Here is a 13,784-nt window from a genome sequence, read left to right as displayed (position 1 = left end):
CTAACTGCCTCCGTGGCCGAACGGTTACCATGCCGGACTGCCACGTAGAGGTCCCAGGTTCGATTCCCGGGCCGAGAGAAATAGTTGTATGGCCTACAATAATTTCTCTCGTGAGTTTGGGTGTAATTTGTGGTTGTCTATGTGTGTGTCCATGGCACCCGCGACACAGGGTTTCCCTAGTGCGGGGCTATGTTGCGTGTGTGCGTTATTTATATCTATATCTTTATATCTTAACAGATAATTTCAAAAATACCGACACTTATAAGTGTCTATTATTAAGCTTATTGAAAAATAATAAAACATAAATTATTATATAATATATATATAATATAATTATAATATAGTATTTAAACTTAATAAGTAGAAATTATTCCTCGAATGCCGTACCCTGTGACATAGTGCCCAGAAAGCTGACAACATTTCACCTTTGAATGTCTAAACTTATTCTTTGGCAATAACTGCCAGTCTTGTGGTCACAGGAGGTTTCTACGAGGCAATCTGACAGCTCGGTCGCTAGAAGTTTCGCCAATGGCACCCGGTTTCCAACCGCAAAAGGCACCAAGCTGTAACAAGGAGTCAATTTTATAAGGTTATTACAAGTGTACTTAAGTTACTGTAGTATAGAAACTCAATGTAGATTTTGCACTTTAGCAGGTCCAAATGACGCGATAGCATTCCCTGCAACGAATGTACAAACAGAGGATGGTAAGCACACTTGAGTTGGAAAGCGTTTGTATGCTTTTGTGAATAATACTGTCAGTATTGCCTTAATCTTCTTTGTCTTGAGGTGCCATCTCCTACTGGAAGTCGGCTATCATCGTTGTCTGTATTTTAGACACAGCTGCACGGAACAAGGATTTTCTGCTCAGGTCAGGAACCATGTCCGGAAATTCTTAAGGCACGAAGGACGCCCTCTTCCAGGTGGTCGTTTCTCTGGATTTTTCTTTGCATAATCAGTTATAATATAGTCGGGGGTAGTATTAGCAAAAGACGCGTGTCTGCATTAAACCTAATTTCACAGGAGAGGGATTTAACGTTATTACTTTGTTATTTCAATGGCCACGGCTTTCATTTTTGCACAGTAAGCATTAAATTATGTTGTCTACGGACTGCTAAAAATAGATTACCGTATATCACACTATCCCCGACGATATGACCAAAGTACTGTAAGTTTGCGTTTTTTGAAAGTACACAAGACCTCTGATTTCTTCTACACTATCCGCCTGTGATATTGTCAAAATTCTTCTGTATACCAAATACCCGCATTTCGTAGGCTTCTAAGCTGTTGCTGATACAAAAGAGCCGAGGACACGTAGCAACGTGCCAAATGCACCTCGGTGGAGATGTTCAACGATCGATTGCAGAGTAGATGGCTCAACTTAAATTAATTGCTTTAATAATTAAATACAAACCACTCAAATAAAAAATATTTTCAATAAATGGATTGCAAACTGATTAATTTATTTAATTGGCAGTCAGCTCTAGTCCCTATACTGCTCTCATAGACATAAATAGCGCATTAAACTTTCGAGATAATGACATCTAAAGTTTTTTTCTTTGAAAAATTTCAATTACGTTGAGTTTGCTTACCAATATAAGATACAAAAACCGGCCTATATGGGGTTGTTGCTTTGGTTTCACCGATTCCAGATAACTATAATTGTTAATACCTCAATTTCACTAAAAATGGTGATTATGTTGTTCTCGATAAGGACGGCAGTATAGAACTCTGTAAAATTTTGATTTCCTGTTATTTGGTCATATTTTTCGCCTTCTTTATAACATAATTAAGCTTCTTTTTAAATATAATCGTAGCTTTATATTGGAATTTTGCTTAAAAGTGATTATATAATGTATCTATAACCTCGTTCTCGTATGACATTATTTCAAGTTTCTACGAATAACGATGAAATCGGTTTAAACTGTTTTGAATTCGAAATTTTCCTTTTTTTACATAAGTATATTATTACAAAAAAAAGGTGTAAACAACGGCTCCTGTCTATGCAGAAATCGAGTAGCAATTGGTCGGTGGCAAATACACTACCAACACTAGCGTGGCTTATTCCAGCGTGCTGGGGTTGAGTTTTGAAAATTTGATATCTTTATTGATAGCCAGAAAAAAGTCGCTATTCAGTCAGTTCTAGTCGCGAAAAACAAGATTTACTCGGTCCACCTTTCAAAAGTTATAAGGGTGTTTTACTGTCCACGCTGCAATAAGCTTATTCCAGCGGCACAATTCCTCAGTCTCGAGAACTACAACACCAAACTTAGATATGATTACACTAAAAGAGTCGTGGTTTAGACGGTTCTAGTCGTAAAAAAACAAGATTTAGTCGTTACGCCGTTTTGAAGTTATTAAGGTGTTTTACAGTCCACGCTGAAATAAACTTATTCCATTTTTGCATCTCGAGAATCACAGCTCTGATAGCGCCCAGAAAAAGTCGTGAATTAGTCGGTTCCAGTCGCGAAATTTTATTATTAATTGCTTGGTGTAGTATACAATCCGCTTGCAGATCTGATGCATGCAATAGCTTTAAGATGAAGGCTGAAAATCAGCAATTCTGAGTCTTCATCCTTTTCGTCGACATTACAGTTCTTTTGTTTTAATTGTTCCCTTATGTTTGTTTATGTGGATAAATAAATGTATTTTTATTATTTATTTATTTAATTAATTAATGGTGAGGTGATTGTCGCCCACGAGAAAGAGTAAAAATCGCAAAACTTTACACCAAGAAACTTTTATAGTAAATTATATATATTAATAATAATAATTTATTTCATTAAGAAAAACAATGATATAACAAGGAATATGAGAACATAATACGATAGTTGTAAAGAAGAGAAGAAATGCCATTTAAAAATGATCCCCTAACTCCTAACTAGGATAACCTGCATCTTAGGTGTTAGTGATTCTTCCAATATTGGGTATTAATAAATTATTGTACTGTACACACATTTTAATTTCCTTGTAAATAAGAGTGTGCGTGTGTGTGTGTTCGCACATATATACTTTCGATAATCGTATACTGTAACGAATTTCTGTTGCTACTTGGTTTTGAAGATTTTTTTATGACAACCTGCTTTTCTAGACTTAGAGGAAAGAAATTATTTCGATTTAAAAAAATACTTTAATTCCAAATTGAATTGTAAAGTTACAAAGTAAGCAAAGCAAGAAATGTGGAATGCCATTCTAAAGTAAAAGACGCATGTCAGTTTTACTTTGTCCGGCATTGTGGCCGGCGCGGCACCTAAACCTATTCCGTTTAGGCCACGTCGCGCCGGGTTGAAATGTCCGGCACTAAATCCCAAAATAGAGCCAAATAATTAAAAGACTTATATACCTACATATACAAATGAGACCAAAAACAATTATATAAGCCAAGGTCATTTTTTTAACATTTTTGAATTTTTACAACCGGCGACGAACGTGTTAACATATTACATAATAAAGTGCGACGGTTATAACACATTTTAGTAGGATGTGGTTAGCATTGGGAAGAACTTGTAACACTATAGCATAGACTTCAATTTAAACGAACCCGTGATCAGCAGTGGGACGAATATGGACGGATGATGATTCTAGTGAAACAAGTAGTTCAGCATAAGCGTAAGCAATGTTTAGTCGACAGACGATAGAACATTTATCGACTGGAAGCACTAGCTGTTCGCTAGAGGGCGACACTGTTACGCAATGAACTGTCATTTTACTTTAGTTTTTTTTTTTAACTATAAATTGCATTAAGTTTATAAATAATTTAATTAACATAATTTCCTTGCTATCCCAGAAAATCACTACTATAGCCGATGAGATTAGTTGACGACTTTTCCGTTTTGAATTTTCTGGTACTGACGAATGCATGCTTCAATCACGTTTATAATTGTAATGTGTAATCATCGAGTATATAACCAGAAACAGAGACGAAATAAGGGCCATCCATTCCTGGCAGCTCATCAGGCAAATGGGCCTTATATCACTTTTAAATATCAACTCACGTTCGCGCTGAAATCACAAATCAGAAAATGAAATAGTACAGCGCCAACAACTGACCTGTGTGTACGTCTCCGTATATTCCAAAAATATTCTAACTATTTATTGTAATAACAATAATATCTTTAACAATGGGGACTGTTCCATTAGGTGGTGTGGGAAAAACAGCAAAACATCTAATTACAAAACAAACGGAATCACATTTCATCGGTAATCAAAAATTAAGTATGTAATTTTGCAATTTTCGTCCATTATAGCAACGCTCAAGGTCGATTTGAAGTAAAACAATTGACGACACTCGTCAATTGTTTCGAATTCAAAGAAAGAGCGCTGTTGTCGTAGTAATGATGTGGCATAATAGTTTTCAAACAAATTAAATGACATTTCGTCTCTATTTCTGGTTATATACTCGATGTGTGTAAACTATAGTGTCTTTTTTGAAGGTGGAGTAAAATTAGTCTTCATTGCGCAGTGTGGGGAACACTTGCACGCAGCTAGAGATTGCAGTCGATAAATATTCTATCGACAATCGACTGCCTATTGATTACGCTTATGCAATAGATAGCCCAACGTGTTTCATTTGAATCATCGTAATTCCGGAATAGACAATGCTGAGCAAATGCTGGGCACACAGGTTCATTTGAGATGTCAATTTTATAAGTTTATAGGTACATACATACACTACATTTAATATGCCTACCTATTAAAGGTACAAAGAGGCGACATATTTCAAATCATTTTAATTGTGTATAGATAATCAAATCCGCCTGTCATTCAACACATGACAAGTCCAACAGTCAAAATAAGAATAAAGGCAATAACGCAATTAGTAATCATTAGGACGTCGTAAAATTCACAATTGGGCTGTGAACTTTACCTTCTTTCACAATCTATCGATATAAATGTCGTCAGCACCAACTACATGACTAAAAAAATTATGAAAACTAAATTGCAAATGTCATTTTACTCTGTTTTCACAAAAGACAGACTATGATTATAATGTTATCAGTAGACAGATGACGACTTTTTGCGAAGTAGGTACCTTAATCCGCGAACTTATATCATCCACCTCTCCTATATCAGTCCAGTATTTCCTATATTAGTAGCAGTAGAGCTCCTTGTGAAAGAGATCATCCAGGGTAGTACTGCCACCTTACCTGTTTCTGCCACCAAACAGTAATGACAGCATTACTGTGTTCCAGTTTAAAAGGGTAAGATGCTGGTGAAATTGCAGGCACATGGGACTTGCCAACTTATGTCTCAGGGTGACGGGCGCAGTAGCAGTGCCCCTCAGATCTTTGCGATTTAAAGCTCTGAGTGGCACTGCAACTGTTACGGAGAGGCGTGTAGTTACCATAAGGCGGACGATTTGTTCGTCCCGTCACTTAATATTATAAAAAAATCAAATATTATTACGAAATAAATAAATTATTTGTAAAATTTGTCAGTTCTACAATCTTATATATCAAATATAACATTATTAACAACTACGAACTCATACGCACAGTATACATATAACATTTCTGTTCTGGTAGATTAAACACTGTCTTCAACTTTTATGTACATATTTCAAGTATATTTACTAATAACACAATGTATAATAATATATATCACCTATTTTTTACTGGGTTATTCTGTGCTTGCATGTACATTGTGCTTTTGGTGTTGGCATTATTTAAGTTTTTGTGTATAAGGGAGGATTTATTACTGCATGGTGGTGTCTAACTGCAACGAAATTTTTCGTCTGAAAATATTATTATCGTGCTATCATGTGTATCAGTTCCAATCAAGTCAAATTATTAATATTTTTATAGGTTTCGGCTTCTGTCCCACTGAGGAAATATTTTTTATTCCAAAGCACTTCTTGACTTAACGCAGACCAGCCGCCTGTAACATTTTTATAATTTGACTGACCATATTTCTACTGTCCATTTGCAATGTTTCATGGATAACTGTACATTTAATCAGTATTTAACACTCCAAAGAAGGTCATCATAATCTTGTAACATATCAATTTACTCCGTTTTTTCAATCCACATTAAAATTATTGGAATGTTCAAAAATCAGAGTGCACAAAAATTTAACCAAAATCTACTTTATGTTTCAATGCGCTCTCTAGAAACTCTAGATTGTAATTGAAAATCCCTGCGAAAAAATTACGAATGCACCGAAATTCCGTACGATACGATATATTTTTATCGAATAGCTTGAAATTTGTATCGCTTTGAAAGCTGGAGTCGGATAGGTATATATACTCTGATCGCGTATCGGTTGGTAGTGGAAACTGATAACCTTCAATGTTCATACTTGATCACGATATCAGTTTCCATCACCCATTTTCCGTACAATTTATCGCAACCGATCGCGCGATTCGATTCACATGAAAAAATATTTCAAATAGTTTCCCAACAGATCACGATATTATTTAATACTGTTTCAGTTTTTTTCTTTGGAACAAATTACAAAACAATTACTACAGTAAGTTATAATATATTATTTGTAAAAAAATACAACTCTTATTAATAATTTTGTGCCATAAATTGTGTTTACCGATTCGCTACAAAACCTCTTAAATAAAATAATGACACTACTACTAACAATACTGTACTTCATTTTATTATATTTAGAGGCGATCGGTTGCGACATCGATATCGTGATAAAAGTTACACATTGAAATTTATCCGTTTCCTTTAGCAACAGATCACGCGATCAGAGTATACATTCCCCTCGAATTACCGTGTTAGTCTTTAGTTTTCAAAGCAAATCTAACTTTATTATTCATTCCAGAGTCATGCACGACGCCATCGAGTGGTACGGGCAGATGTATATCTTTGTACGACTGCAGCGAACTTTTAAGTATCGTGAATAAACCTAATAAATCTCACAAAGAGCTTGATACCTTGAGACGCTCTAGTTGCGGGTTTGATGGGAGTACACCAAAGGTAAGTGGAACCACTACTCGAAAACTTAGAAGCCGAACTTTTTTAAGCAATCGACATCATGATATTGATTGACGAAAAGAGACGGACATCGTTATGGCAAAGTTGATAACAGAGGGTCATTGTAGAGGCTGTCTTTTTTAGACCAGTCTGGCAATATCAGCTGAAAAAAGAAACAGATACGTCAACCAGCTAGTCGTACATCGCAAACCGGTGTCAAAGGTCATAACAGTAGTGATACTGCATAAACATAACACCAGCATACAATGTTTTTTCAGGAAAACACGATTAGCCAACGCCACGCTTGGCAAGTGGCCTGGCGACCGCAGTAAAGCTACAACCACTATTTGAAAAGAAGAATTAGACCTGCCCTGTAGAGTTGTGTAGGCAATTTGTATCTTTTTTACCGTCACGAAGCAAAAAGTGACTACAAAAAGGCAATTAATTAAAAAACCATTATTTATTTCCAGGTTTGCTGTCCAACATTCGAACAATCTGATCAAAGTAACTTGTGCTTCACGCCAGACGGCCAGCAGGGCGAGTGCATAAACCTTCACTCCTGCAACCACATCGCGAATTTCCTCAAACCTCCTGTTTCTCAGGACAGTATTACTTTCGTTCAGAATTCAAGGTAAAAACAGTGTCAATTACATAGCAGCAACACATGCGTCTCCCAAGGATATTAATTGTATCTTCACATTCTGATGTAAATTTAATCTCTGAGGATTCTTTTATATCTTGGTAAACAAAAACAGAGATGCCACAAAACGGCAATAGTCCCGATCTGACGGTATTGACTTATTTATACAACAAATTAAGTTTTTTTTTGTTATGTTTGCTATTTTGGTGAAAGAATTTCCCTATCGGCGTACGGTATTCGCCGATTGTTGCACAGGGTGGTGCGCCAGATAAACTGGGAACACAATTCATATGCCATTGTGAAGAGGCTCCTTTCTTGCACGCCATGTATGTAAATACAGTATAGATATATTTTTGTCTCGTATGGTGGTAGCACCAGTGACCGACGCCAGTGACGTAAATTATTTTTTAATAAGATTTAGGGCAAAATTTTCCGTTATAGCAACACGTTTTGTATGGTAAGGTCAATTACTAGGTATTCATTATTGGTAACTGTCGATTCCTGGTTAGATAATTAGTGGATTATTGGTGTTCATTACTGGAGATTTAGAGAAATTCTAGTTTAGGTTTTCTAGTGATAATAATTATACCTAATAGCTATTTTATGAAACCTACCACAGCTTAATCTTTGTTGAGGATTATATGTGTCAAGTAAACTAATCATTATTGATATAATATGTTTAATAGTGATCAGTACAGAGCACTAAAAAAACAACCTCAAAAGTACGTAGAATTACGTCTATTTGCTAAGTTTTATTGAAATATCCCCTAGTTCGCCACTATACAGGAGATAATAAAAATCGGTTCTCACTACTCAAAGTATATTGAAAGAAAAATGCCTTGAGTTAGAGAAATAGCAAAATCAACCATTAAAGTAATTGCTCCTAAATTAAAGTTAGGCGCTATTTATAAAAATGAATCTTCATGCGAGAACAGCCACTCTTTGAGGTAGATGATTTTGTTCAAAATTACCTTAATTAATTACATTAATAGGAAGTACCCCCTTTCCAACAAAAAAAGAATCTTGAAAATCGGTTCACAAATACCGGAGTTATCGCGTAACATACATACAAAAAAAACATACAGACGAATTGAGAACCTCCTCCTTTTCTGAAGTCGGTTAAAAACAAAAAAGTTATTTCAAATTTAAAAACACACTTCCCTTAAAATGTAGATTTTAGCCATCACCTTAACTGTTTTTCCATCAAACTTAAATTAGACTGAGATTACCCCGGATCTAAAGATCTTTAAAATCCCAAATTAAAGATGAGGCCAACGACAATAGTATGTACATTATTACCTAGAACCAAACTCTGTCAAACGTCCATGCGACCTTCCATACTTCCAAGCCTATTCTCACTAGACTAAGTGCGAATTTTCTAGGAGCTCAAAGTGAGTTTGCCATAATATTATCATCTTTTTATTTCAAAAGATTGACAAATTTGTGTCTAACTTTAGGAAAAATATTTTAGAAATTGCAGACACCCAATCTCACGAAACTGGCCCGGCCTGCCTCCTTAGAATGAACCTCTACACAAAATAAATCTCAAAATTTCCAGATGTGAAACCACTGACCCCTACAGCGTGTGCTGTGGTCCACCTCCAGACCTGAGCTTTAAACCAAACACCGTCTGTAATGGACAACCTGGTATTGCGCCTCCTGACCCTGCTTCAGGCTGTTGTGGACAGCATGTTGCTTTGCCAGACAGGATTATAGGTACGTATTACTTATACATTTCTCGTGATATTCCAATTTAATTATTCACATTGTCAAAGTGACCTCCAACGAAGACCAATGTGATCATAGCGTGGAGATCAAATGTCGATTAGTAGAACCAGCATGTAACGCATTTCTAAAGTTGAGTCATCTACTCTGCAATCGATCCTTGAAGATTCTACCAGGATGCGTCTGGCTCATTGCTACGTGTTTTCGGTACTTCTGTATGGCGTAGAATCCTGGACCTTAACTCAAAATATGAGCAACCGCTTACAAGCCTTTGTGGGTCTACAGAAGAATTTTAAAAATATCGTGGATGGATAGAGTATCCAATGAAACAGTATTGCAGATGGTGAATAAGAAATAAGAGGTCTTGAGTACTATCAAAAAACGCAAACTACAGTACTTTGGTCATATAATGTGTAATGATAAATACGATCTGCTCCAGCTAATTATGCAAGGAAAGATACAGGGAAGGCGACCACCTGGAAGAAGGCGTACTTCGTGGCATAAGAATCTCCGGTCATGGTTCAACTTGAGCACAAGATCCTTATTCCGTGCAGCTGTGTCTAAAATACAGATAGCCCTAATGATAACCGACCTCCAGTAGGAGATGACACCGCAACAAGAAGAAGATTGTCAAAGTAAAAACTTGATTTTAAATCAGATAACCAACATGTTAAACATATTTCGTATTATGATAATATGATCAAACAACGGATTGAGAAAATATCAATTAAAAAGAGTTAGGTAAGAAAAACATCTTGTAAAAAAAAGAATGTTTGGATATTTGTTTCGTAATGACGAATTTGTGAGAGTTATAATAATTGAGAGAAAGATACAAAGAAAAAGAGAAGAAAACCAAGAAAGGCGTAAAGCGAAGAAATAAAGAAGAACGTGAAAGAGAGCAGCTATAAAGAGGTCAAGGAGTTGACTATGAATCTTAAATGACTTTTAAATAGGACGATGACCAAACGTCGATGTAATGACTCCTGTTAGTAATGTTTTAATATAAAGATACTGTCGATTATATTACGAAGGACCTATTTGAGCAACACTCCACTCGGAGAAGGGGAAACTGCCCAAAACACAAACATCGTATCAATTTAGAAAGTTCATTTTTAAAATTGAATTTAGAAATCGGAACCAGAACCTCCTCCCAATGCCCGGAGTTTATCATTAGTCGTAGAGATGTAATACGTATCCCATACAGAAAACCTATTTACGGAGTGCAAGTTCAAGTGCAATAAATAGATAGATACTTTAATTTCTAGTCTAATGTACTTACCTGAAAACTGACCCAGTCATCATAAGTCTCAGTTTTCGATACATTACGATTCTATATATTTCAGGCGGCACCGAAACAGGCGTAGACGAATATCCCTGGTTAGTCCTCATCGAATACTCGAAGAACAATAAGATCAAGCTTCTCTGCGGAGGGGCTCTTATCAGCGACCGATACGTACTCACTGCTGGGCATTGCGTTGTTGGAGCAGTGCTTCGTGCTGGTACTCCGTAAGTGACCAAGTGTATAAAAGAATCTTAGATAGGTTGATAGTCTCTTGATGAGCATCGCCCTCAAGAAAAAGCTTACTTCATTATTATTCAACAATTCCTTTTTTGAAGTCAGCGCCACATGTGAGAAACTTATAAAAGTTTCTTCAAATATGAAAGAGAAGAATGAGAATAAAATCATGTTAATAAAAACATAATACCTCCACATACATAACATACTGCCTCCGCTGCTAAACTCGGATTGGTTCTCAATTAGGTTGAGCGACGAAACCAATCTCTGTGACAGCTTGAGTACAATTTCAAAGATACGTAAATCTATGTTAATGTTTAGTTGTAAATACCTCTCGCTGACAGCGTCGGAGAACATGATATAAAACGTAATAAAATTTAGACGCAAGCCTTCCAGGTTTACGTCTAGATTTCCTCCCAACCCTAATTGGGAGGTGTGGCGGAATATAGATCAAACCTTTGACAAGACCCGTGCCCAGCGAAATGTTTCAAGGGTTGTTGATGATGATTTATTTGTCGAACTTGTTTAGTTGTAACTGCAAAAGGTTGTAATGGACATTCAATTAACTGCCTCCGTGGCCGAGCGGTTACCATGCCGGACTGCCACGCAGAGATCCCAGGTTCGATTCCCGGGCCGGAAGAAATATTTGTATGGCCTACATTTATTTCTCTCGTACGTTTGGGTGTAATTTGTGGTTGTTTATGTGTGTGTCCATGGCACCCGCGGCGCAGAGTTTCCCTAGTTGTTGAGTGTGTGCGATTATTGCTACTTCATTGTTAGATCCATACTTGAAATTATTTGTTGAATTAAATGTGCTTGATCTTCTGTTTCTTGTTTCTTTACTCGCGTTTTAGTATTTACCATCTATTGTAATTTTGGGTATATGCTTGTAACTCATGTTTGTGGCATTGTAATAAAGATTAATATTTAACTTATTCCAGCCGTAACGTGCGTCTAGGCGAATATGACACATCAAATGACGTCAGCCAGGCAGACTGCATACCTGCTTCTTCAGGTGGTGACGATTGCACAAAAGGCCCTGTCATCATACCTATTGAAAAGGTCATCCCACATCCGGACTACAAGCCTCAAGATACAACGACCAGAAGACATGATATTGCCTTAATCAGGATGAGGGAATCGGCGCCTTACACCGGTAAGTTGTAACTATAACCGAATATTTACCATATTTAATGAGCGTTTCTGTGTGGCTTAATCAAAAGAAAGTTTTTATAAATGGCAATAATTACAGTATAGCGGGAATCCACTGGATGCAAGCGGCGGCGCAGGACAGATCGTTGTGGCATTGTGTGCATGTGACATGACAGAAAAAATTCAAATAGTGGAAATTTTACCGGAAGAATTCCCGAACAATATAATTCCGAAGGCTCATATTATGTTCTACGTTTAGAAACATCTTTCGAAGTTTTATATGGCGTGAATTATAAAACAAATTTGTATAGTTAAAAGTCACGTAAAGAAAAACGAGATTTTAAATTACTTCACAACATTGAAAAAACCTCTTTAACTTTTGACAGGTGTTAACGTCAAATGTGAAAAATTAAGGAAAAATATTGGAATTGTTTTTTTTTTTTCAAAATGGACATTTTTCCATGACCCAACACTAGCTATATAATTATGTAGTTTATCATCCGTGAGGCTTAACATATCCAAGAGTCAATCTTGTCTTTGACAAATTACCATAATTTCCTTTAACTTGAAAACTAGTGATATTTAATCATCAAAGTTAATCATGTTGGTCTCAACAAACATGTTGAGAATTTTATTATAACCTTATTTTTGCGAATCGCATATACACTAACTGAGCTATCCCAATTACTCCATTTGCTACATGCTGCTGTCCAAATCAACCACCTTCAACTAAATTTTTGGTTATATGTAATAGCGGCTTTGAGTTTTTCAAACATAGCAATAAAGTGTCCTCATTTCAGAATTTATTCGTCCAATCTGCTTACCAACATCCGATGTGACCTTGACGCCACCTGTCGGCTGGCAGATGATTGCGGCTGGATGGGGCGCTGTCAATGAAACTCATAGCAAGAGTAACGTTAAGTTGGATGTGCAGCTACCGTTTGTGTCTTATTCTGTGAGTGCGATTTGATATCCCTAACGACAATTGAAAACTATATACATCCTATTAGAGGCACCGGATTCGATTGCTGGTACAAGAACCTGACACGGACCTGATTGTTCGCAATATTGCCCACGAGAGATTTCATTAGCCTGTGTGGTGATCATAGTTTTGTGCATTTAACAAGAAACACATTTTTACACAATGAGCAAGATCAAAATCAACATTCCCGAGGTATTCTGTATAAAAAAGAAACAATCAATTATTAGACGTGTAAGGTTTTCACTCCCAAACAACATATCCATAAAACTTACCTATATTTTACAGGATTGCCAACCCGTGTACGCCGTCCCCCGCCGCAAAGTCGACCTCTGGCAGGGTCAAATGTGCGCTGGTGGTGAGGAGGGAAAAGATTCCTGCAAAGGAGACTCGGGAGGTCCTCTCATGTGGGAGAACCCTAAAGGAAACAAGTTCTTTGAAGTTGTGGGGATTGTCAGTTTTGGACCAACTCCATGTGGGATGGAGAATGTGCCTGGTGTTTATACGAAAGTGTACCAATATAATCCTTGGATACGTCAGACTATTAGACCATAGGATTTTAGATTGCGATTTTTCCTGCTGAATTTGAACACGTCTTGACTAATAGCCCATTATCGCCGAGTCGTCTGCCGCCTTTGGTAGACTACTTCACCTTGCCGAAGGCGACGCAGTCGACTCGCCGTTTATTTAACTAAAAATTTCCCACATAATTATCTCGAGAAGAAAAATAAAGTTTTGGTAAAACAAATATATAACGTACACAAACCAAAGTTCATAATGCACGTACATTATTGCAGAAGTTGGAAAGCAAGGAATTGCCGGACGAGTATAAGTTCCAAGGCAGC

At 36.7% G+C, this 13,784-nt stretch overlaps 1 protein-coding gene across 1 annotated transcript; it reads left to right on the top strand.

The window, feature by feature from the left end:
* Positions 1-528: 528 nt before the first annotated feature.
* On the top strand, positions 529-13,769 carry LOC113227385 (phenoloxidase-activating enzyme-like). Its single transcript, XM_026460279.1, has 9 exons — positions 529-565; positions 655-705; positions 6,776-6,930; positions 7,398-7,558; positions 9,126-9,283; positions 10,636-10,798; positions 11,750-11,964; positions 12,761-12,915; positions 13,228-13,769. The coding sequence occupies exons 1-9, from the start codon at positions 529-531 to the stop codon at positions 13,492-13,494; spliced, it is 1,362 nt and encodes a 453-aa protein (XP_026316064.1). The 3' UTR covers positions 13,495-13,769.
* Positions 13,770-13,784: the final 15 nt, after the last annotated feature.

The sequence above is a fragment of the Hyposmocoma kahamanoa genome, unplaced genomic scaffold, assembly GCF_003589595.1.
Source record: "Hyposmocoma kahamanoa isolate Upper Pololo Valley unplaced genomic scaffold, ASM358959v1 210, whole genome shotgun sequence".
Lineage (NCBI taxonomy): Eukaryota > Metazoa > Arthropoda > Insecta > Lepidoptera > Cosmopterigidae > Hyposmocoma > Hyposmocoma kahamanoa.
Note: the sequence above shows the minus strand (reverse complement) of the source record. Positions and strands in the feature narration are given on the sequence as shown.